The sequence below is a fragment of the Trifolium pratense genome, linkage group LG1 (genome assembly GCF_020283565.1).
Source record: "Trifolium pratense cultivar HEN17-A07 linkage group LG1, ARS_RC_1.1, whole genome shotgun sequence".
In the NCBI taxonomy this organism is placed as follows: Eukaryota; Viridiplantae; Streptophyta; class Magnoliopsida; order Fabales; family Fabaceae; genus Trifolium; species Trifolium pratense.
Window position 1 is genome coordinate 29,628,761 of NC_060059.1, and position 26,767 is coordinate 29,655,527.

The 26,767-nt window shown below is 33.2% G+C and overlaps 1 protein-coding gene across 5 annotated transcripts; it reads left to right on the plus strand.

Moving 5' to 3' along the window:
- The first annotated feature begins 3,166 nt into the window (after window positions 1–3,166).
- LOC123901050 lies at window positions 3,167–25,193 on the plus strand. 5 transcript variants are annotated; one of them, XM_045951624.1, is made up of 12 exons: window positions 3,167–3,443; window positions 3,880–3,995; window positions 10,214–10,561; window positions 10,708–13,468; window positions 13,701–13,955; window positions 14,943–15,662; window positions 16,237–17,058; window positions 19,763–20,449; window positions 20,555–21,445; window positions 22,179–22,907; window positions 23,011–23,871; window positions 24,566–25,193. In XM_045951624.1, exons 3-12 carry the CDS (start codon window positions 10,236–10,238, stop codon window positions 24,818–24,820), a joined length of 8,307 nt encoding a protein of 2,768 aa, XP_045807580.1. In that variant the 5' UTR covers window positions 3,167–3,443; window positions 3,880–3,995; window positions 10,214–10,235; the 3' UTR covers window positions 24,821–25,193. The 5 variants fall into 5 exon arrangements, with proteins under 5 accessions (XP_045807580.1, XP_045807590.1, XP_045807531.1 ...); XM_045951634.1 differs by having other exon boundaries at window positions 3,890–3,995; XM_045951575.1 differs by having other exon boundaries at window positions 3,201–3,443; window positions 3,880–3,983.
- Window positions 25,194–26,767: the final 1,574 nt, after the last annotated feature.

The window sequence follows — 26,767 nt, forward strand, 5'->3', positions numbered from 1 at the left end:
TTGGCTTGGGACCTGGGAGTGTGCTCCTCTTGAGGTCTAAGGTTCGATTCTCTCTGGCGCCAGTTTGGGTGGGCCAATTTAGCTTCTTCAAAAAAAAAGATTATTGGTTATGAATTATGATCAATGATCTTGGCTCCATAAATTCATTGATTATGAATTTTAGATTGTAACAAGGATGATGTAGCTGCAGATGCTCGTTATAGAGTGCTCATGATGGATAATTTTGTCAGAGCCTAAGCATGGGCGGAGCCAAGGCCCAGCAAGCCTGGGCGATATTTTTTGTTGGACTATTTATATATTAGGTTTAACTACACATTTGGTCCCTTACGTTTATTTTAGGTTTCAATTTGGTCCCTTACGTTTAAAAAGTATCAATTTGGTCCCTTACGTTTATTTTAAGTTTCAAGTTAGTCCTTTCCGTTAGTTTTGTCACTAACACCGTTTGAATAGTACACGTGTCAGCGTGTCCAAGTGTCACGTGTCAGTCCACGTATGCAAATTGACTGCCACATGTGACAAAATTGACGGAAAGGACCAACTTGAAACCTAAAATAAACGTAAGGGACCAAATTGATACTTTTTAAACGTAAGGGACTAAATTGAAACCTAAAATAAACGTAAGAGACCAAATGTATAGTTAAGCCTATATATTATGTCACATGTGAAATTTTGCCCATACTCTATAATTTTTCTGACTCTGCCACTAAGCCTAAGAACTTATTATGGGAAGAATTTTGGTCAGAGCGCTATAGTCCCTTGACAACAGTGTTAAAAGGCTAGACAAATAGTGCTGGTGTAGTGGGAAAATATGGGAGTCAATGAGGCAACTTGGGAAAACATGGATGGCTAAGATGAAAGAGCAGTTCATGTACTCAATTCTCATTGATGAAGCATATGGAATTAGCAATTCAGGGAACCCATAAGATGATGAAACTTGCGTGTGAAACCAAACATACAAACTCCACACTGCAAACATATAATGGTCTAGGTGCACCTAGTTACATAATTTCTGTTGGAAACAGTTATCCATTAGACGGAGCCACCCCTGTGGGAAAGGTCATCATTAGGAGGAGAGGGTCATCAACGAGTTGTAGAGTCCCTAATTATAAATATGATGTGTTTTTAAATTGAGAGGTCGATGACATTTGGTCATATTAAGTTTTTAATTAGTAATAATATTTTAGACTATTTTATTAAGTTTTAGGTGTAATTACATGGTAAAGACAAGATTTAAGCAAAGTTAAGACATGAGATAATTGTGTTTAATGTTTTTCATAAGTTAACAAATTTGTGAATTTATCGTAAATGTTCGAGCTCAAGGATATGACGGATCATGTAATACGCGTGTAAAGTCCTTATGCATATTATGTTCAGTGTATGATTTATCCATCAATTTTTATTCTAGCTTGTTATTTTTGGATCATCTAAAAAAGTAGCAGATGCTCATACTTTTCTCAAACTTTGAATATAATTGTCAACGTTGTGTGTTCTTCTTGTCAATGTAACGATGAGTTGCAAGCCGCGCATGAAAAATTGTATATATCATACATTTTTTAAAAAAAATTCTTTATAAAATTATACGGTTAAACTTGGTCCTTAAATTGAATTCTTGACTCCATCGACCTATAACTATTGAGCTGAGACAAGCCTTCGAGTTGGGTTGATCTTGCTCAATTATAAACTTGTTTTTAGGTGCAATTTTAAGAACAATTTTTGTTAGTGTCTATGTATAATATTTTAAATTTGTTGTCATTCATACAAATTAAAATTTTCACTTTTTTTTTATAAGGCTCCACTTTTAAAATTAGACCAAGATCTCTAAAGTGTTTATAAATATCCTATTTCCATGCATTGATCATTGCTATATAAGCTTGTATCATGCTACATTTTTATTTGAGTTGAAAATGAAATGCCTTTTAAATTGGTTATCATCTACACGCAACTTTAGAGATTAATTAATCTCTTGAGTTTTGTGGAATTCAAATCGACAACAATTTTTTTTTGAGAATTTTGACACTGTTGCATGTCCACGTTAGAGATTGAATTTAAACTTTTGTGATTAAACTAGAAGATACTCGTGTCATCGGTTTAATTACTATATTGTTGAAGACCCGGAGAGGACGAGAGGTGTCTAGTTGGTATATTCTTCGCTATTATATGATGTGTTTGCGTGCCTTTTAATTTTTACGTAAAAAAAGAAGTATTTTGTTTTGGTAGATAAAAAAAAGTACTATAAAAGAGGATGGAGTGTACAAGCTGATTATATAATAAAATTTTCTAAGACGACTTCAAAAGTCGTTTGAACTAGTCAAGTGAAAAATAATTAAGAAAACTATATACACATATATACATCACATGTATGATCAAGAGTAGAGTTAAAAAAAAGAGTAGAGTTAATTAAACAATATAGTAACAACTTGTCTCGTTAATAAATAAATAAATAAATAAATAAATAAAAATCAACTGGTTCTTATATAAACCAAACTGTCTTTAAACAAGTTTATAATATTTCAAATGACAAAGTAACAACAAAAGCAAATATTATTTAAAAGCAAATAAATTATTAAAGTATTACCATATTTTTTTTATTTATAAAAGTAGGTACCTAAACATGTAACAAAAAAAAAAGAGTAGGTATCTAAACGTTGGCAATGGTATCTAAACATGATTTGACTTCCCTAAAGTGAATATAAAATGACTAATATCAACCGTTAATTAATAAATCAAAAATATAATACAACCTTTAATTTGTCCACTTTAAAAGATTCAAATCTATCCATCTAAATTTTAGTGATATGTACGCGTCGATCTTTTTTGCAATTTATTTGCCTCTTACGTGGACGAGTTTTGTGAAATGAAAGAAATCAGAGACTTTTCAGAATTTCAGAGTGTTCCCTACCTCGATTGTTGGACAAGGTCAAATTATATTCTTATCGATGATTGAAGACAAAGAACAATAATCAAGCTTCAAACTACCATACTTGGTGGTCGAGCCCGTGTAATTGTTTGGTCATCAATTAGTTTTCATGTTGTTGCCCGGTATTAACGTTTTATAATCTTTTGCGGTCTTTTTGTTACGTCTTGTGAGGGTATTTGGTTAATTATATATCTCATTTTTGCTTTTCAAAAAAAATTATAAATACAAAAAAGAAAGTATATCCTATTTATTAAGAGTCTCTTATAAAATGGACCACCTACATGTAACACTAGCCTTATACTATATAGTATACTAGTTCGTCTTATGACAAAATTTGTGCTACATATCTCAATACTTTTTTGTCAAAAAAAATCTCAATCCTTGATTTCTTCTGCTGCTGCTCAAATAATTTGAACTTCTGCTGCTCCCTCAAATAATTAAGCTTAATTTCTTTTTTTGTGGTTGAGGTCGTTGGGTTCATAGTGCTAAGAAAGGAGATTGATTCTTTCTATTTGAAACTCATCAGGTTTGTTTTCAAATTAACAAATGTTTGATGCTTATAAATTTACCATGTGAATTTTCAAGATATAATTTCTTCATCAAATAAGAAGTTAGATATAAAAGTTACACGGACACGGTTATAAACAAATATGAGCTTTTTTATTTCGGTATATTAAATAATTGATATATCTGTTTTATATTATAAATTAATGATTTATTTATTAAATTTTCAAAAAAAAAAAAAATTGCTTATATTATGATGGTACAGTAAAAAAAAAATTACTCAACAGTCAACGTTGTTAATTCATACATATGATTGTGAAGAAATTCTGCTAATTTATGATGCTATATAAATCTCCTCTTTTTTTTATTTGATAATTGTTATAAATCTCATTTTCATGATTACTCTAATATTTTGGGGGGCCAATTTTCACAATTACAATTTTGTTTTTACTTACTAGGAGTTAATAGAACGAAGCTGAAGGAGTTCAATATGCTCTCCAACAAAAATTAATCACTACTCTACATCGGTGCAAATTTCGTGCAAAAGAAAAAGAAGTTGGAGGTTTGACCCTTGGTAACTTGCCTAATTGATATGTTATTTTACTATCATTTGTGTGAAAAAATAATAATAATTCCCTTTATTTAATTTTATCATTTTGTTATTATAAAATTATTAAAGTGTTTTTTCTACAATATCTCTTGATAATTTAGGCATATTTACCCAACAACAATGAGAAAAACTCATATCATATGTATGCGAAGTAAATGTTGGATAAAATTTATTCACAAAAAAAAAATTGGTTAAAACTTAGTTGTGAGTCTCACATACAAATCTATTTATGTTGTTTGTCGGAGAGATCTGATAATGAATTGGAAGGATGAATGGGCCGGTTAGCTCTCACGACCAGTTATACTAACAAACCGGTGTGCCCCGACCGGTTCGATGGTCAAACTGGTGAACCAGTGTAACCGACACTGAACCAGGCCAGTTTAACTCCCGAAAGATTATTTTATAAAAAATTCTAAATATTGGCTACATGGAAACGAACACGGGACATTCACATCAGCCCTTTAAAGACTTACCACTGGAAGGATCAGAGATCGAACTCTGGTCATGACATCCAATACTAGCAATTTCGATATTTCTGTCAGTTGATCTAAGATTTATAGACACATAGTATAGGTAAATTCTAATTATACCAAATTAATAAAGTCATGCCTGGCCTAAATCTATTTTTCTTTTATTTCCTAACCATCACATTATTATTTTTTTGTGAAATTAATCATCACTTTTATTGCGTTAAAAAAATAAATCACCTATATTTAGCATATATTAATAAAATACATTGTTAATATTTTTTTTAATTGTGATTTTTAAATGCATAACTTTTTGAAGAAGAAGAAGAAGAGCTCTTTATTAAATTTATAGAAGAATTTTTATTAAATTTTATAGTTGTGATTATTTTTTTCAAAAGTTTATAGACCGAGTTAATAATCATGCGGTCTAACCAGTGATCCACTAGTCAGATCACTGATCCAGTGACCCAATGCCTTAACCAAATCGATCATGGGTTTGGGTTTTAAAATTATGCATCATATCACAAAAGACCTTACCTTCATTTGCCCAGCAACAAACCAATTGTTTCTATTCATAATTTTTTTTTTTAAAAAAATATTGCATATTCAATTCATAACTTAATTTCTACACCTTTTTCTTTCGATTGTTCCAATTCATAAAATTTTGATAAAACAGATATATCTTTCACGATTTTTTTTATCCTTATCATAACTCGGAATGATCCTTCTCATTTGTGTGGCCATTTTCATACATATCCTTATGTTATATGTATGAATTTCTTTTCTTTTTTTTTATTCAAGAATCTAATTGTAAAATAAATATAATACAATAATATTAAAAAAATAATAATAAAAGCTAAAGTGTTAGTACCAATAAAAACAAAAAAAGCTAAAGTGATCAGTTGTGGTGAAAACAAAAAAGGTTTGTAAATATGATAAAGGGATGTATCTCTTTTATCTTCTCTCTTTCTTGTCACTTGAGAGAAGAAATAAAAAGTCGATGAGACCCAATTTTTTAACTCTATCTATTCAATTTTTTTGCAAACCAATCAATTGAAGTTATATATTTATCTTTTTACTCTCTTCCCTAACTCTCTCAAACTAAACATACCATAAAAATAATTTTTTTTCTTATATATAATAAGTACCAAAGGGAAACGTTTATTGGTTTTACATTTGGTGCATAAATTTTTTTGGAAGGAAAGAAAGTGGCAAGAAAGGAAAACACGGAAATCAATGAATGAATTTGGACTAAGAATTAGTTAAATTCATTCATCGATTTCCGTATTTTCCTTTCTTCTCACTTTCTTTCCTTCCAACCAAACAGACCATTAAAGTCTACCTATGTTTGTTTCATATATCATGGGCTATATATATCACATACTTCTATTATTTTCACTTGTACTTGATCATCCCATATGATAATTTTCTAGTTGTCGCTGATAAAATAACTCTTGTTGCATGGATCCAATCTCTGCCTAATAGTGTGTTATAGCAAAATTTTGTTGGGATAACCACAAACGTAGTTTATCTTTCTATTCTAACCACTTTTAGACTTAACATGGCTATCCATTGATTAGGGAAGCTTTTTCATTGAAGTTAGTGATCACCATGTTGATCCATGGTTCATCATATCATATGATTTTTCTTTCATGATTCTATTGAACATTGCCTTTGAAATTAGGTTCACGGTTGCTCCATCGTCGACTACAATCTCTTTGTTGGTTTCCATTCAATTTGTACTTTGATGTGAAGTGTTCCTCTATTGGTCTTTGTTAAAAAATATGTGTGAATGCTGTAATAAACTTATTCCTCAGCTCAAGGCTGATATTTATAATAAAAGTACAACTGGCTATCTCCTTGATTTAGGAGAAATAAAAGAAAATAATGATATGTTTAGAATCTTCTAGAAATAAAAAATTAGGAAACTAAATATATTCCAACACCCCCCTCAAGTTGGTGCATAGATATCTGTCATGCCAAACTTGCCTATCAAATGCTCAAAGGTGGGTCTTGCCAAACTTTTGGTTAAGATATCTGCAGTTTGTTGACTTGAATTTACAAAAGGTAAACATATGATTCCAGCATCTAACTTCTCTTTTATGAAATGTCGATCAATCTCAATATGCTTGGTTCTGTCATGTTGAACAGAGTTATGAGCTATGCTAATAACAGCTTTACTATCAGAGTACAATTTCAACGGAAACTCAATTTTCATCTTAAGTTCTTCTAAGACTCTATGGATCCATAATCCTTCACAGATACCTTGAGTCATAGCTCTAAACTCAGCTTCTGCACTACTTCTTGCTACAACTCCTTGTTTCTTGCTCTCCATGTCACAAGATTACCCCAAACATAGGCACAATATCCAGAGGTTGATCTTCTATCAGTAATCGAACCTGCCCAATCAACATCGGTGAAGATAGACACATTTCTTTCATTAGTCTTCCTGAAAAATAATCCTTTTCCGGGAGTTGCCTTTAAATATCTCAATATCCTATGTTATTGACCGAGGATCCTGTATAGGCCTGACCGAGGGAAGACCACTTGTTGTAGTCAGCCATGAGAGACTAAATGGGTATGAGAATGGGTCGGGTAAAAGAACGGGTCGAATAGTAGAACCCCATTAGTTGTGGAAAGCTTTACAGTAGAACTCTAACCCTAACCTAGGACTCGTGATATCATGTTAAAAAATATGTGTGAATGTTGTAATAATCTTATTCCTCAGCTCAAGGCTGGTATTTATAATAAAAGTACAACCGACTATCTCCTTGATTTAGGAGAAATAAAAGGAAATAATGATATGTTTAGAATCTTCTATAGATAACAAATTAGGAAACTAAATATATTCCAACAGTCTTCCTAACTATACTGAGTTTTCGAACTACGACACCATGTTCTCATCCATGAACACCGAAACTTCACTCAAATCTTCAAAATATCACAAGTCAAGATCTTCAAAGATTGTTGTGTGTCATCTTCAAAATCTGTTAGCAATATCAACACGAAGTTGATCCCCACCCTCAAGAAGTTTTCATGGATATCTTCGTTTTGAAAGACATTTTAAACAAATGACCTGTCACTTATTCAGACAGTAGTAACTTCACATAATCCACATAGGGAAATTTCACATAATTCTCTTGGAATTGAGAGTTCGGTAATCAACCTACAAAAACAGCTTATAAAGTGAGGATTGTCAGATATCAACGAGGTAGGGATTAAGTGGGGAATACTTTACCACTCCCTATCCCACCGTCTAAAATATTCTCCATCCTCATCCAGGGGCAGATCCAAACGTAAAATTCTGGTGTGGCTAAAATTCTAAAGAAACAATGAACTAAATTATAAAATATTGATATAATATTGTTAAAAAAAAAACCGTTTGTTTTGGTACCTATAAATATTTTAATTTTGTTTTTAATCCTATAAAAGGTTTCAACAATTTTTGGTCCTCAAATATTTTCTATCACAATTTTTGGTCTCTACCATTAAACCAACTCTTGTCTGTACTTTCATATTTTTCAATGATTTTTTGTATTCATATTTATAATATTATAAGAAAATCTCTCACAAAAAATTAGAATTTTTTACCATAAGATAAATTATTTATGAAATTTTAAGCATAAAAAATTAAAAAAAATCATATTTAATTTATCCATTGTTAAAAAAATTTAAACTTTTACAAGAGAGATTTCTATAATGTATTAAACACGATCGTTGAAAAATTTAAAATTTCGAATGATATACACGAGTTGATTGAAATGAATAGACTGAAAATCATGATAGTAAATATTTGAGAGACCAAAAATTGCTATAATTTTTTAAAGAGACTAAAAATAAGAGTTAAAATATTTATAGAGGACTAAAAACATATTTAACTCTTATACATATTAAAAACAATTACTAAAAATTTGGTGTGGCTAAAGCCACACCATACCCCTTAGTGTGTCCGCCCCTATCCTCATCCTCGCAGATCCCCACAATTTCCGCGGGAATCCATCAACCTTAAAAAAGTTATCAAATTTTTATTATTTTCAATCAACTTAGTTTTAAAAATCATAATAACGTTTAATCATAAAATAAATATAAAAATTAAGACATCATTATACGTGTTGTCACAATGATAAACATCACACATAACATAAACAAATTTATACACATTGTGTCAAAATATATTAAAAATATATATAAATATTTAAATATATTTCTATAAATTTTATTTTAATCGAAATTTATCTTCCCATGAAAAAAATTCCCCATATTTATATCCCCAAATAGAACAATCCGCATCAAGATTCTCCATTTAGAGATCAAATTAACATCGTAATCGCCACAAATTTTTTTAGAATTTCAAATTTAATCAACCTCTCCTTTTCAAAAAAAATAATTTAATGAACCTCTCACTAGACCACCCTCATTTTTGAGTGGGCAGCATGCACAAATACAACACCTAGTTTTTTGACGCAAGAAAAATACAAGTATACAACAATACAACACCTAGTTAAATTCAAGGGCACTTTGGTAAAAATCTAAATCCTTTCTTCCTCACTCACTTCACTTCTCTCTCTTCACTGCAGTCTGCAACCACCATGCCGGAACCAAACGCCGTCAGCCACCTCTCCTCCGTCATAAGTCCTCGTCCACCACCACCCAGCCTCAAAACCACGCCGTCTCCATTCTTTTCCGACCACTTTCGTCACCACCGCGACCAGCATCTCTCACTTTCGAGCTGGGAAGAGATTGTAACTCCGTCACCGGCACGGTGGTGATGAGATACGATGAGTTTGAAGTGAAGATAGATCCAGTGTGTTTTTGTGATAAAAATCGATGATGGAGGAGGAAGAAGATGAACAGTGTCAGTGAACGGAGACTGCGTGGTTCTGGCGTGGTGGTGGAAGAGAAGAGAACGTGTACTGCGTGTGAAGAAATGGAAGAAAGAAAGGTTTGTTGTGTTCTGCTGTAATGAATTAGGCTCTGTTTGCTAAAAAATACCGGATAGCTGCGGATGAGCTTATAGCTAATAAAATAACTGATTGAATTTGTAAGCTAACTTTTAGCTTATAGCGAATAAACTAGTTGATTGAATTTGTGGTGTTTGGTAAAATTAGCTGTAAGTATGAAATGACATCAAAAAATATATTTTTAATTAATATTTAATTTTTTAAAAATAAGATGACATGGGTAACCTATAAGCTATAAGCTTATAAGCTACTTGAAATAATATTTGAAAATAAGCTATAAGCTAATAAAATAAGATATGAACTCTGAAAAAACGTTACGAAATAGGTATTTTTTTTGTCATACAAGCTTATAGCTATTAGCTATAAGATGAAAATTAGTGTAGGCTCAAGAGAATAGAATAGACTCAAGTTGTATTAGATAATTTACGTTATGAGTCATGCTTTCTAGAAGGTTCTAGATAGATTTAATTTGATAACTATTGGTTTGTTAGGGAACCAATGCTATAAATAAAGGCATTGTGGAATGTAATGATCAATCAAATCAAATGAGAAATTAGTTTTTAGGTTTTTTAGGAAGCTTCTCTACCCTCAAATTAGAGTAATTTAATGAACAACTGCTGTGAAGTGAAGTAAGAGGGAAAAGAAAAATTAAACTAGTGGTATAAAGTAACTGTGCACAATATGCGTTTGAAAACTTGTGTCTATATAACATTATTGTTATAATTAATATTTGTCTTCTTCTTGTTATTTACAGCAAATGTAGTTGGGAATGAAGCATGAGTTCTATAACTACTATTTGTCATCGGTACATATGGCCCCGACTAAAGCAGCATCTGGTTCACTTGAAGTTGTACGGGAAAAGAGTTGAGGAACTAAAAGTTGGAATTCGGAATCTAAAAAAAGCAAGAGATGAAGTTAACCAAAAAGTTGAAGAGGAAGATAATCGATATGGGAAAAAAATTTCAACAGAAGTTGAAGATTGGATTGAAAAAGTAAATGCAATTATAACTGAATGTGAGAAGTTCAACGAGGAAGAAGAAGATCATCAACTTGCTGTATTCGACTTTTTTGAAAGCGGTTATTGTCCTAAATATGGGATAAGGTATTGTAGAATTTTGGAATAATTTCTGATTCTGGATTTTATTTGAAAGTAATTTGAGTACAAGTTTAAACTGACTATGATATATCTAATGAAACGTTTTAAATAAAACTGAATAAAATCTAATTAGAATATATTTACAACAACAGGTATCGTCGAAGCAGAAGAGCATTTGATATTACGAAGAGGGTTAACGGACTACTGCAAACGGCAAAGCATGAAACCTTTTCTCATTGGCTTGGTCCACCCTCCATGGGTGCCTTTTTTCAAACGGTTGATTTTGAAAGCTTCTCATCTAGAGATGCAACTGTGAAAAAGATAAAAGAAGCGTTGAAAATTCCAAATGCAAGAACGGTTGGGATTCATGGCCTTAGTGGTGTAGGTAAGACTACTTTGGTTAAAGAAATTGCTAGGGAAGCGTTAGATGTCTCAGAAGCGGATAAGATGTTTGATGTAGTGGTCATGGCAAACGTGACGAGAAATCCCGATATAAGAAAAGTTCAAGGGCAAATTGCTGACATGTTGGGAATGAAATTGGATGAGGAAAGTGAGATTGCAAGAGCTGCTCGAATACGAAAAAGATTGATGAACGAGAAGGGGAGCACGCTTATCATCTTGGATGATATTTGGGCTAAACTGGACCTCAATATGTTAGGGATTCCACTTGAGAGTGATTATGACTACGGGGATCACCAGTATAGTAACAGTTTGACAAAAACAGTGAAGGGAACTCTTAACAAGAATGCCAATGAGGGAAGTACCACTGCAGAGCACTGTATGACAAACACAAGAGAAGAAGACGAAGAAGAAACCACCGAGGATGCTAACACAGTTGTGGATCACAGTGAGACAGAATCGAAAGAAAACTCCAGTGCTATCTCTATGGAGAAATCCACTAAACTTGCCGCCAGCACGTCTAGTAGTGTGAAAAAAAAGAAAACTCTAAGCAATTACAAAGGGTGCAAGGTTTTGCTGATTTCTGAAAGTAAACGAGTATTATCAAGTCAAATGGAAGGAAAGGTAGAGTCTATTTACTTTGTTGATGTCTTAAAGGAAAAGGAAACAGAGGCATTTTTCAAGAAAATGGCAGGAGTAAGCGATGGAAATTCCGAGTTTGAAAAATTAGCAACTCAAATTGCTAGCAAATGTTATGGGTTGCCAATGTCCATAGTTGCAACTGCACGGGCATTACAAAACCAGAGCCGCTCGGTATGGGAAGATGTACACCGACAACTTGAAAGGGGGAAGTTAACCAGAGCGTATGAGTTTTCTACAAGGTTGAGTTATGATCTTTTAGAAGACGAGGAGCTCAAGTTTGCTTTCTTGCTTTGTGCTCGCATGGGTCCTGATGCATTGGTTATGGACTTGGTCAGATACTGCATTGGTTTGGGTTTTCTTCAAGGAATTTACACAGTAAAGGAAGCTCGAGATAGGGTTTACACGTTGGTTGGAAAGCTGAAAGCGTCTGGATTGCTGTCCGACAGTTATTCAATTGAACGTTTTACTATGCAAGATATTGTTCGAAGTGCTGCTTTGTCAATAGCATCCAAGGAGAATAATGTATTTGCAATGTCAAAGGGAAAAATAGATGAATGGCCAGATAGACTTGAAAGGTATGCTGCTATTTCCTTGCATCATTGTCATATCATTGAGGGGTTTCCCCAAAGAATGAACTGCCCGAGACTTAAGGTCTTTCATATTGACAATAATGATCTACATCTGGAAATACCAAAAAACTTTTTCAAGCGAATGAAAGAACTCAGAGTGTTGATACTGAGTGGCATTCGTATATCTCCCTTAGATTCATCAATTGAATCCCTCACAGAACTCAAAATGCTTTCTTTGGAGCAATGCATCATAGATAATAAATCATCCGTGATAGATAATGAATTATCTGTCATAGGCAAGTTGACGAAGTTGAGAGTTCTTAGTTTTTCAGGATCTGATATTGAAAAATTGCCTGTTGAATTGAAGGAGTTAAAAAAGCTACAAATTTTTGACATCAGTAATTGCTCCAAACTTAGAGAAATTCCACCAAATATAATATCATGTTTTATTAGTTTGGAAGAGTTGTATATGAGAAATACCTTCATTCATTGGGAAGTTAAAGAACAGACTTCTGAAAGTAAACATGCTAGTCTTTCTGAGTTGATGCATTTGGATCAGTTGACAACTTTAGACATACAAATCCCATATGCTGTCCATTTGCCAAAGAACTTGTTCTTTGACGAACTATACAATTACAAGATTGTTATTGGAGATTTGAGTGCAATCTCAGATATAGTTTTCAAGATTCCGGAGAAGTATGAAACATCAAAATTTCTGGCAATACAGTTAAAGGATGGCTTTGACATTCATTCTCTAAGGGGTATCAAAATGTTATTCGAAAGAGTTGAACATTTATTTTTGGGAGATCTTAATGGTGTCATAGATATTTTTTACAGGTTGAATTTGAACGGATTTCCATATCTTAAACATTTGTTGGTTGTAAATAATTCGAATATTCAATCTCTCATCAAGCCTAAGGAAAGGCCACATCCTGAGAAGGTTTTTCCTAAATTGGAGTCACTGTATCTCGATAATCTTGAGAATCTTGATAAGGTTTGTTCTTGCAAACTTTCAACACCCTCCTTTGGTAAATTGAAGGTCATCAAGATCAATCGCTGTAGTAAATTGCAAACCATCTTCCTAGCAGCTTTGGTTAACCATTTGACTCTTCTCGAAACGATTGAAGTTTCAAGATGTGATGGTCTGAAGGAGATTGTGGAAGTGGAAACACAAAGCAACACTGAGGATATTGAGGTTGAGTTTCCTGAGTTACGCTCATTGGTGCTACATTCTTTATCTGATAAGTTTATTGGATTTTATCCTGAAGATCCCAGAACTACCAAAAGTCTCTTTAATGAAAAGGTTTGTTTGAAACGATAATTTAAATTTGTTTATCTTTTACTTTTCATTCAAACTCTGTATTCACATTTTATTAGGTTTTTTTATTCATCATATTATATCAGTTAATACTAAAAAGATAAATTTTTAAGATGGTAAACGTCAAATTCAATTTTCTTTTTATCTATTATCAAAATTAACTTGAAAATGTCAAAATCAATACTTAATTTTGCATGATATTAATCTTCATACACAGGTTGTAGTTTCCAAATTACAAAGATTGGAGTTGTCCTCAATCCAAGTTGACGAAATATGGAGTGACCAATCTTCCCAGATGTCCTGTTTCCGAAATTTGACACACTTGGACGTGAATGGCTGTGGGAACTTAAAGTATTTGATTTCATTTCCGATGGCCAAGAGTCTAATAAATCTTCAAAGCCTTTTTATAAGTGAATGTCAGAAGATGACAACAATATTTCCCAAAGGAAAGGGGACTCTTGCTAATATTAAGGTATGTAAGCCAGTGAGATTATATTTGATTTCATTTTGAGATGGTTGTAATTCCTCTGGGTTGAGATCCTCTCCATGTGTCTATTACTTCAGTTTTGAAGTGGATTAAGGATATAAACACTCACATTTCTAGATGTCCATTTATTTTAAGAAATTGGGAGGATCTCAACTCAATCCCTCTATTGTTATGAGTCTTGTAATATTGAAAACTTATGTAGAAACATACACAAATAGAAATATAGAGACATCCGTCATGTCCATAATAGAGGACACAAAAAATTATAGTAGTATGATTTATAAAAGAATATACTGTAGTAGATTTCAACCTTTTTCAGGAGGGGTGTATTGAAGGATAATTGGTTAATAGTTTGGGAGTTAGTTATCTCACTGATCATTTAGTGGTATCATGTATAAATAGGAGTGTTAAGAGTCCCTAATGAGAAATCACTTGAACATGTGTTTATAAGTGAGGGCAATTTTCATTTTACAAGTCGGTTTTGTAAGATCGAGTTAGGCTCAAGCCAAAATTTTAAGATGTTTATATCCACGCGTAAGTCCAATAGTGATGAGCGAGAGAGTGTGTTAAGAGTCCCATATTGGATCTAAGAAGGATAGTTGGTTGGAGGCATTGAGATTAATGCACAAACGTAATGTAGGCAGTATCACTGTATCAAAAAATGATCCCTAACAAGATAGAGATAAAGACCGTGGATTCTCAATAGATCTTTTGTCTCTTTCTTCTTTGACCGTGTGTGGTAGACTTCGTCTGATTTGGAAGTAGGCTCTAGATCTTGGTTGGAGTTTGTCTTTTTGGTTTTTGATAAATTTTTATGAATGAAATTTATTTTTAGGGTTAAAACAATAAATTACATCATCATATTCAAAGTTCTATCTATTTATCTCATCCTTTTTTTGGGTTATTGTTTGATTTTCTTTGCTTTACATTTGACATATAATTTAATTAGCTTATGGAATTTGAACCAAGCAGGACAATATCTTTTCGAAGTTGAAGAGTATCAAACTACGTAATATGAAGAGTCTGACGGAGATATGGAATTCTGAACCCCCTTTAAATTCCTTTCACAAACTAAACACCTTGATCATCGAGGAGTGTGACAAATTAGTCAATGTTATTCCTTGTTACATGGAGGGAATATTTCAAAGTCTATGCAACTTGAGGGTTACAAATTGCAAATCAATGAAAGCAGTGTTTGAACTTGATGCTAGAAATGGAAAGGATGGAGATGCATCTAACTTGCAAGATGTTTATTTAGAAACACTCCCAAAACTTGAGCAGGTATTGAAATGGAGCAAAGACCAGAACGGGATTCTTAAATTGAACAATTTGCAAAAGATGTGGGTTCATGATTGTGAAAACTTAGAAAATATATTTCCAGTTTCTGTAGCAATGTGTCTTGACAATCTTGAATACCTTGTGATATGGGATTGCTTTGAATTGAGGGAAATTGTTGCCAAGGGAGATGGTTCCTACATCAACAAAAACAATCCTGATCCATCATTTGAGTTTCCTAAACTAACCACCATCAAATTTTCAAAACTGCCAAGACTTGCTTGTTTCTACCCAGGAGATTATGAATTAAGTTGTCCAGTATTGAACGAGCTGTCTATTGAGCTCTGTGACCGACTGGAACCATTCAGAAAAGAACTCACAAATGCACAAAGAAGGCCAACCCTCTTTTCTGGAAAGGTATGTGTAAGAATTTAAACTCTTTTTAGGATATAATGTTTCTTATCACACTGGTATATATTGTGATAAGCTGTAGATCTTGAAATCATATGTAATAAGAATTTATTAACAGAGCTATATTTAGAAGTACAATGAGGCTAGCCATTTGTATATATAACTGTTTCGAGAATCAATACAATATGAGGTCCCGTTTACTTTGTGAAAACATTTTCTATTTTTATTTTTTAAAATTTGTTAATTTTTAACTTGCTAATAAGATTTAGAATACTTGAAGAGAATCATTGTGATGGAGAGAAGATGAAAGTTAGGGATGATGCATTTCGGGAAATAATAAAAACAATTATTTTACATTTTCATTTTTTTCTAACAATGCACACAATTGCTCACTTCAAGAGTCTATTATGACTTTGTTAACAATTAAAATTAACACTAGTTTTAGAAAATCTTTCCACGAAGAAGTAAAGGGGTCTTACATTTTTCCTCCTAAATTACATCTTGATAAATATATTATGTCTTTAATTAATATTTACTTTGAAATTAATTTACTCTATTTTTGGTCCTTTATTTCTTATAGGTAATCAATAAGTTGAAATCCATGCATATTGAGTCGTGGCATGCACAGTCATCAAGCAGTTATATGGGGGAAGGGAACCATCGACAGGACAACTTAGAAGAGCTTTGCTTATCTAGATTAATAAATCCTGAAATTCTCTATTCTTTCCTTTACAGTAATCCTAATATAAAAACACTGTCGTTAGTTAATTGTTCCTTTACAGATATAGTGCCTCTCAAAATTCCTCCTGAAACTGAAAATTTGGGGGTTGTCCCAAACCTGAAAAGCTTAAAGTTGACCGACTTACCTAATCTTGAGATGATAGGCTTTGAACGAGACATAATTCTTCAAAGGATAGAGTTCTTCAGTTTAAAGAACTGTCCTTCTTTAGTCAATATAATGCCTTCCTCAGCATCTTTCACTCACTTGACAGATTTAGAAGTGGTTAACTGTGATTCAGTAGAAACATTAATGCCACTATCGGCTGCTAAAAGATTGGTTCAACTCTACAGAATGAAGGTAGTCAAATGCAAATCTATGGTTGAAATTGTAGGAAATAGAGAAGAAAATGCAGGGGAACATGACATTGTTTTCAGAAAATTGTATGTCCTAGAACTTGTGTCACTGAAGAACCTCAATTGCTTCTCTAAGAGTTGTGCCTTTTGGTTTCCGTCCTTGGAGAAATTAGTTGTGAGTGGATGCCCAAAAATGAAAAGTTTTTCCAAAGAAGTTAAGAGCACCCCATTTTTGCAAAAAATATTTGTCGTGCATGAAAAGGAGAAGAAGATATGGTGTTGGAAAGATGATTTAAATAAAACCATACAAGAAATATTTGAGGAAAAGGTATGTCAATTTTGACTAAATTTTCTGTTCTGGTTTTCGTTATTTTGACTAAAAACTGTTTTAATTTTTTTTATTTCAATTTCTATTTTAAATATTATCATTACCTACATTATTCGTGTAAAAAAACTTGTAAATTTAAACAAAAAGTATATGAAATTTTTCTTGTATATTTTAAAACTGTAGACGGCATTAATCTCTGTTAACTAATGTTAGATCTCTATAAAATAGTGATAATAATAAAATATAAGGAATAAGAAAGAACAAAGTGAAGCAGCTGTTTATTAATGATTGAAAGAGAATTTACGGAAGATGCAAGGATCTAACTGCCACAGAGCAAAGGCTCCTATGGAGGGATTAGTAGCTCTCCATTCAATGATTACACAATAATTCTCAAAAGTGCATTCCTTGATTCTCTCTCTGAACCTTATTCACAAAGCCTAACAGAATTGGTTAGAACCAATTCTCTCTCCTACTGCCAGCTCCCAATTCCTCACGTGCCATTCACTGCTCTATTCCTTCTCCTAGTGTAAACTTGCCAGATCTTGGGCTGTGACTTCTGTCTCAGATTCATTTACTAATCCTGGGTCCCTAACAACTAATGTTTAGTAAGAAGTTATTACTATATTTGTAATGTAATAGAATGCAGATATAATGGTAATAGATGGATGTATTGGATTATATGTATAATGATAAGGAAGACTAGCTTCTTACAATAGGGAATAATACCAAGATGGGTGGATATTAACTCCTTGCAAGATGATAAATGGAAGATACTAATATTCTCACAAGAGAATATCCCTACTGATAGCAAGAATGACTCTCACTATTCAGCCACCAAATTCCACCTCAATACCAGAATGTTCACATCATTCGTGAGGTTTTCCTTTATTCCTCTCTGTCCCATGTAGTCACTGATGTCCTCAATCCCATCCTCCACTCCTTGACTGCCACCTAAGCAATTAGTTATTTCTCTTTCCAATTCCACTACAGCCTCATTATTCCTCCCTAACTGTTTCTCACATGCACTTTCTCCTTCCTCCCTATTTCCCTTTTTACCCCTCCTCTTATTCCTCCCTTCAATTTGCATACCTTTGATCCGAATTTGTCTTCAAAGCCAGGAGGACTATCCATGTATACTTCTTCTTGGTCACCATTGAGGAAGGCGTTCTTAACATCAAGCTGATGTAGAGACCAATCTAGATTGGCAGCAAGCGATAAAAGTACTCTGACATTGTTCAATTTGGCAATAGGAGCAAATGTCTTTGAGTAGTCTACGCCCTAGGTCTGAGTGAAACCCTTAGCCACCAAACAAGCTTTATACCTTTCAATTGACCCATCTAAATTGTACTTCGCAGTAAACACCCATTTACGTCCCACAGTCTTATCATCCCGTAATGTCATAACACTCCAAGTTTTGTTCTTTTCAAGAGCTTTCGTCTCCTCAAGTACAACTCCTCTCCATTTGGAACTTCTAGAGCATCCTATATATTCTTTGGAATCTCTAGACTAGACAATTTGAAGGTGAAGGCAAAAAAAGATGAAGACAAATTTGAATATGATATAAAATTGGACATAGGGTGTTTACTGCAAGATCTAACAGGTTTTCTAATGGCTACTGGATCATCTATATTAGGATACAAAATACGATTCTCAAAAACAAAGATAGACTTATGATTCCTTTTCTTTGGAGGTTGATTATTCCCCGATTCAGATTCATGACATGTCAGTGTTGAGATATGGACTCATCACTTTCTTTGTGGTTTTTTCTCACAAAAACCTTTCCTTTCCAAATCTTGTATCCTACTTTGAAACTGTTCTCTTTAGATGGTTCGTCATTTTGCGGCATTTCAATTATTTCATCACTCTCATCATTTTCAAGATTCTACATTATTTGAAAATATGAATAATTTGAAAGTAGAGAGCACTCTATTAATTGAATATGCAGTAGTTAAAATTGCTTCACCCCACAAATAATTTGGTACTTTACTTGAGAAAAGTAAAGCTCTAACCTCCTCCAACAAATGTCTATTTTTTCTTTCAGCAACTCCATTTTGTTGGGGAGTGTTAGGACATGAACTTTGATGCACAATTCTATTTTCACAAAAAAAAAAAATCACTCTACATTGTGTTAAAATATTCCTTCCCGTTATCACTTTTAAAGACTTGAATATTTGTTTGAAATTGATTTTGCACCATTTTAAAAAAATCCTTTACAGCCTGACAAACATTAGATTTCCCCTTTAACAAGTACACCCAACATACTCTATAAGTGTGATAAACCATTTTTTATGAGAAAGTGTACTCGTTCGGTTAGGGTCTCAGACATCACTGTGAATAACAGAAAAAAGTTTTGATGGTTTGTAAGGCTGTAATAGAAAATGAGAACGGCGATGTTTTGCAAATTCACATGCTTCACATTTAAATAAAGACAAATCCTTATTATGAAATAACTTAGGAAACAAGTGTTTTAAATAACGAAAACTAGGATGAGGTAATCGTAAATGCCATAACATAACATCATCATCATCATTATTCAGAACTAAAAAAGATTCAAAGCATGAACTTATTGGTTTGGAAGGTAGTTGTGATTCAGGTTCAATGTCGAAGTAGTAGAGTCCTACTCTCTCCTTTATTGGAAGAGTAAGCATTCTAACAATTGGAAGAGTAAGCATTCTAACAATAAATGTGATTGCACTATTTACAGAAGTTTTTTGAAGGCATGGATGAGATGAGTCTTTCAGAACATGATGATCTACAAAAAGTCTGGTATTGTGGTCATGGTGATATGAAAAGTTGGTTTGGCAGTTTGAAAACTTTGAAGTTGGAAAACTGTGAATCTCTATCATTTGCAATTCCTGCTAAAATTCTTCCTCATTTGAAGAGCTTAAAAGAATTGGAAGTAAGGAACTGTAACAAAGTAACAGCAATTTTTGAAAAGAGTGACATTCTGGAAACTCCATTTCAATTGAAGAATTTAACCTTGGAAATGTTATCGGAGCTGGTGAATGTGTGGGACAAGAATTGTAAAGGAAATCTCATATTTCAAAATCTGCAACAAGTCTATGTTAGAAATTGTGAAAATCTGAAAACGCTATTTCCAGCAGCCCTAGCCAGAAATCTTAAAAAGCTTGAGAAACTGAAAATAGATTCTTGTAAAAATTTGCTTGAGATTATTGAAAAGGAAACAGATAAGGCAGAAAAGTTTGTGTTCCCTTGTTTAACATGGCTAGATCTTTATGGCTTGCCAAAACTCACTTACTTTTACCCTGGAATATTCACTGTGGAATGCCCCGAGTTACATAAATTGTTAGTGTTGGATTGTCCTAAGTTGGAGCTTTTTCATACCACACATCCACAGGGTGATAGACAACCCCTTTTTTCAGATCTCAAGGTAAGTTAAGTAGAATCTTCAATCTCCATCTTTTTAATTTTTTCCATACTTTTTGTATCATCTTATCCAGAGCCCTTTCATTCTAATTTTCTTTTCCTTTACTAGGTCATTCCTATCCTAGAGGAGTTAGCAGTTGATTTGGAACACACTTTGGTATTAAAATCACGGTTACAACAACTTACGGTTACGGAAGACCTTAAATTTTTAAAAAAAGTTAGCATCTTCTTTGATATGAATGATAACAACGAGCCCACTTTTTCCATTGATATACTTGAGAAGGCACCCAATTTACAAGATCTGAGTATAGAATGGTGCGATAGCCTCAAGATATTCCTCACTCAAAACTCAACCATTAGTGAGCAGTGGATTCCTGGTCAGTTGAAAATATTGACACTGAATAGAGTATCTCGGCTCCAATACATCAGTTTAGAGAATTCTTGGTTAGAGACAGTTTGTAAGAATCTCCACAAATTGAGTGTTTCTAATTGTCCTCATTTGACAAAATTATTCCATTCTCCTTCTGCAATATCTTTGTCTTCTTCTGCAATATCTTTGTCTCCTGCAATATCTTTGTTCAATCTAAAAGAACTGTATATAAGCAAATGTCAAGAATTGGAGTATTTATTCACATCCTCAATTGCAAAATTGTTAACGCACCTTGAGGAGATCACAGTCAAGGAATGTCACAAAATTAAAGAAATAGTGGCAAAGGTGCAAGATGTTCCACCTAGGCAGGAGATAAAATTTGAGTGGCTATACTGCATAAATCTAGATTCATTATCAAGCCTTGAATGTTTTTATTCAGGCGATGATATTTTAAAGTTGCCGTCTCTGACTCAAGTAGACATATGGCAGTGCCCAAAGATGGAAAAATTCTGTCAAGGAGACATAAATGTGAAATCCTTAAGAGGAATTCAAGCTTCGTCTGACTCAAATGATGAATTGTTCGTCCACGATGATCTTAACGCCTCAGTTAAAAGTGCAATTCTACTGCAGGTAGGTACTCCATCCTTATCAATATATTATGACTTCTACTTGTGAGTGAATTTAGGTTTGTTTGGTTCAACAGATGGGAGTGGAGGGGATGGATTTTAATGGTGGGAAGGGGAGAGATTTGTTTTAAAAAAAGTGTTTGGATCGACGAGGGGATGTGACGAATTTTAATGGAGGGAAAGTGTAAAATTTCATGTTTTGCAGTTGTAGTATCTAAGATGTTATTAAATAAAAGGGCATTTAAGTCCAAAAGTGAAAGAAATATTTTCTCCCCTCCAAATTCCCCCATTTTGGATGGGAGATAAAATTGGCTTTTGGAAGGATTTTGCTCCGCTCCCTTCCCCTCTTAATTAATAGTTGAACCAAACAATTCAAATTCAAAATGATCTCTCCCCTCCAACCAAACACAAGGTTTCCAAACGAGCTTGATAACTTATGGCATTTAATAGAAATAGGTTTCTACTACATTTCCTAACTATCATGATTCTAATATTTTGTTAATTTGTTAGTAATTATTGATGTTGCAGTTCCGTGTCTAATGAGATCACATTGTTACCATTTATAATAGGTTTAATTAATTTGTAGGTTTTTAAAATCTCTCTAAATTAAAAAAAAAAAATATTGTAATCAACTCCTTGAACTAATACATTGTTTTCCCTTCCATTACGCTGTTGTCAGTCAACTGTTAGTCAAATTCTAATGGACAAGATGATAAACTTATTTTCAATATTTACAGATGCTTTCTAAAGGTATGGACGACATCAGTTTTTCAAAACATCCGGAGCTACAAGATGCTTGGCATAAAGGACTTAGTCCGCAAAACAATTGGTTTTACACTCTGAGAACTTTGAAACTAGACAACTGTGATTTTAAACAATATGCAATTTCATCGAATATTCTTCTTTGTTTAAAGAACTTAAAAGAGTTGGAAGTAAGGAATTGCAACAAAGTAAAGGTGATTTTTGATATGAATGACACCAATAATATGGAAACATCCCAGTTGAACAATTTGACTTTGGAAGGGCTATCAGAGCTAACAAGTGTTTGGGAGAACAATTGTCAAGGAATCCTCGTTTTTCAAAATCTACAACGAGTCAGTGTTAGTAGTTGTAAAAGTATACAAGCTCTACTTCCTGCGACTCTGGCCAGAAAGCTGACTGTGCTCGAGAAACTTGAAATAAAATCTTGTGATAAATTGCAAGTAATTGTTGCAAAGGAGGAGGACGGAACAGGAGATGTAACAAAAAAGTTTATGTTCCCTCGATTACGCTCATTTTACCTCTATTACTTGCCAGAGCTCGCTTCCTTTTATCCTGAAATGTTCACTGTGGAGTGCCCCAGGTTAAATAATTTATTTGTCATGGATTGTCCTAAGCTGGAGCTATTCCATAGTGCACATCACGAGGATGTGGGTAAAAGTAGTAACACTTCAATTAATAGGCAGCCCCTTTTCTCGGATTCTAAGGTAAGTAAACATAGAATCTGCACGCTTAATTGTTTAAATTTGTTTCCCTTTATTCATCTTCTAATTTGCAACGTTTATCTGTTGATTGTTTTGCTTTTGTTAGGCCATTTCCATCCTAGAGAGCCTATTACTCAATCAGAAACACATTTCGGGGTTAAGGTTAGGACAACCTAGGGAAAGTCTCAAACATTTGAATAGAATTCACTTGTGCTTTCATTCTGATGAGAATGAGAATGAGAAGCCTACTTTTCCGTGCGAAATATTTGACATTGCACCCAATTTACAAGAGATGATGTTAGAATGTTGTGATCGCCTTGATATTTTCCTCACTCCAAACCCTATATTTAGTGAACATGAGCTAATTGGACACTTGAAAATACTGGAACTAAACAGAGTCTCTAAGCTTAAGTTCATCGGATCAAGGGACTCATCGTGGTTAAACAAGGTGTGTGAGGAACTCCAGAAGTTAATTATTCAGATATGTCCTGATTTGACTACCCTGTTAGATTCTGAATCTGCAGTATCTTTCTCCAATCTAAAAGAACTGTATATAACCGAATGTCATGCGTTGGAGTATCTGTTCACTTCCTCAACAACAAAAAAGTTAATTCACCTTGAAAAGATCACAGTTAAGAAATGTAGATCAATGAAAACAGTAGTGGCAAAAGATGAAGATGAAGAAGCTCCACAAGGGGTTGAATTTAAGTTGCTATGCTGCATAAATTTAATTTCTTTATCAATATTGGATTGTTTTTATCCAGGCAATGACATATTGCAGTTACCATCACTTGCTCAAGTGCACATATGGCGTTGCCCAAAGATGGAAGTTTTCTCCCATGGAGAGATATACGCGAATTCTTTTAGAGGAATTCAGGTTTCGCCTAACTTGAAGAGTGAATCCATCTTCTTCTTCAAAGATCTTAACAGTTCAACAAAAATGCTGAATGAAATTCAGATTAGGGTGGTAAGAACTTCATCCAAATCAATATATTGTGACTTCAACTTCTATAAGAATTTCTCAATATAAGTTTTCTCAATATAAATATTAGCCATATATAATAATATAATATGAGGATTTTTTTTAATAATAATTTCATCACTTATTTTTAATTTAGGGTAGAAATGGATCGGGTTAAGTCCTTAAGTCCACTGTTATCTTAAATAGGTGTGACCTGTTCTTCAAAATTGAAGATTAGAATGTAGTTTCCAAAACTTAAATAAGTCCAATCTTATCTTAAATAATATGTTTTTATATTTCTTCTTCTTTGTATTTGGACCCCTCTTAAAAATTGTGTTAGCTCTGCTACTGTTATTAATCATTCTAAAATCCATATTATTGACATCTTTATGTTGTGTTTGTTTGTAATTGTATTATGTTAATAACAAATATTTTTATTAAAAAGATGTGATAGTTTAGTTGTATTTTTTTTATTTTTATTTTAACTGCAGTTTAGTAGTCTTGTATTTACGAAAACTCATACATAATAATTGATAAACCTCAATTTAGTGCACTTTTTAGAGATATTTTAGAGTCATTTTTATAGCAATTATAAGCTATTATATAAATAACTGATTTTATTTGCTCTTCATTCTTCAACTTTTTCATCATTTCCCTTCCTATATTAATTATGCCATGTTGATATGATGCACATATGCAGGACCATACTTTGTCGAAGGAACAGAATATGCAGAAATTTATAATAAAGGGAAAATTGTTATCATTTGTTGGTACTAGCAACACTCGCGTGCAAACATTAGCTCTCTCATTGGATGAAAAGCCTGTTTGTTCCACTATTTTGGATATGGGGAGACTTCCTATTTTTAAAAAACTAGGGGCAAATATTTTTAAACCAAAGCGCACACGTTTTTCATCCAATAAGAGAGTTGATATTGAAAAGAGAGTGTTAAAATGAGTATTGTTACCACTATTACTTTCAAATATGGTGCAAAGGAGGTGTGGGAAATGCATATGAAAATACTGTAAAAAAGAGAAAGAACTGAAAATAAAAAGGGTTTAGAAAGAAGTTTAAAACCCGGCATGGGGTGATTTTGGATAGAATCACGCTTAAGTTTGTCGAGGAAGAAGAAAATAGTGATGTCAAAAACTTAAGATGAGAAGGAAGAAGAGGCTTGATTCTTGGAGGATCAAATTTGCTTGTATCTGTTATCTTTTATGTAATGTAATGTAATGCCACTATTTTGGAGTGAGAAAGGTTTATTTTTATATATGTTGATGTTGATTCAAAGATGTTTTGTTGTTTTGTATAAAGATATCAGTTAACTGTGTGGGTGGAACATAATATATGTATGTGTGTGAATGCAATTTAATAGGAACTCAAATAAATTAGAGAAATTTAATATATTTAATTTATCATTATTAGATAGTATACAAACACATGTATGTAGTAACTCCAATATTTGAATTATTATAAACTAATATAGAACGACTGTTATCCGTGGAAACAGGAGAACAAAGGTAAGGAGTAAATAGAAACAAAAATGATCATGATGATCATCATGTTACTACTGTTATTAGTGATGATCTTGTTATTCTCTATAATCATGAGTGTGTTAATTTTGTATCAGATAAGAGTATGTAGATAGTTAATATATAGTCGTGTTATATTGCATGTTACATCGAGGAAAGAGTTTCTCATATCTTCCGGTGACTTTGAAGTGTTAGAGATGAGTAATGATGGTATATTTAAGTTAGTTGGTGTTGTTTGCTTGCAAATCAATATGGGAATACAATTGTTTGCTTGATGGTTGTGGTTATGATAATCACTTTTTTGAATTATAATCACTTTGGTTATAGAAAGGGAAATCTCAATAAAGGTAATAGATACAAGCAAATAAACCGAACCGATCACATTCACACCTCTAGTAGCACCGAAGGCTTAGTCATATCAGGGAAAAACGGTTGAATATTTTAGCCAAAAAAAATGTGCTTCAAATATTAAAGAATGTAGATTTGAAGAAGTACTTCAATTTGTGAATTCTGATGTTTGGAACAGGGGACGAGACTATCATTTATGTGTTAAGAGATTGCACTAGTGCAACCAATGGTTCATGTTAGTGCTTTCTAACCAAACAGCTTACAAAGATACTTTGTTAGTAAAAACTTGTAAATTAATATAAAATTTTATTTATTTTCATAAACTAAATTTTTTAATAATTTAAATATATATTTTTTTTCAAATAGTTTAGTGGCTATAAATTTTACTCTTAAGGCGGATAAGTGCGATAATCATAATCCGAATCCCGAAACTCTACATATATAATGCAATGTCCTGCCAACTGAGCTAAGCTCACGGGACTAAAAATAATTCATTCTTTTTTTGGTTTACAATGAGCTGCGAATCGAACCCAGAACCTATAGAATACTACCCAAACCTCACACCACTAGACCAAACCTAGTGGCTTAAAAATAACTCTTTTTTTTTGTTTAAATGCAGTTTTGATCCCCCTATTTTGAATTTTTTGAAGTTTTGGTCCCCCTATTTCAAAAACCAACTTTTCAGTCCCCCTATTTTAGATTTTTTGTACTTTTGGTCCCCCACTTTTTTTTTGTCAAGTAGCCTAGTGACTAGAAAATCCACCTTAAAGGTAAATAAATGGAGTGTCCCGGGTTCGAACCCGGACTCCTGCACATATGGTGCGATATCCCTACTGAGCTAAGCTCACGAAAAAAAATCATTCTAAACAACCCAAAATACATGACACTTAGAGCTGTCAAAATGGGCGGCCCGGCCCATTTCGGGCCGACCCGGCCGGGCTTCGAGCTTCGTCGGACCGAGCTAAAAAGCCCGGATAAAAAACGGGCTATCCAAATTAGTGCATGAGCTCGGCCTGGTACGGGT

Bases quoted from the DNA above. Each gene is read 5' to 3' on its own strand.
- LOC123901050 (XM_045951624.1), top strand. From the start codon at position 10,236: ATGAGTTCTATAACTACTATTTGTCATCGGTACATATGGCCCCGACTA. The intron at 13,956-14,942 runs GTATGTAAGCCA...TGAACCAAGCAG, and splicing joins GGACTCTTGCTAATATTAAG to GACAATATCTTTTCGAAGTT. The intron at 23,872-24,565 runs GTAAGAACTTCA...GCACATATGCAG, and splicing joins ATGAAATTCAGATTAGGGTG to GACCATACTTTGTCGAAGGA.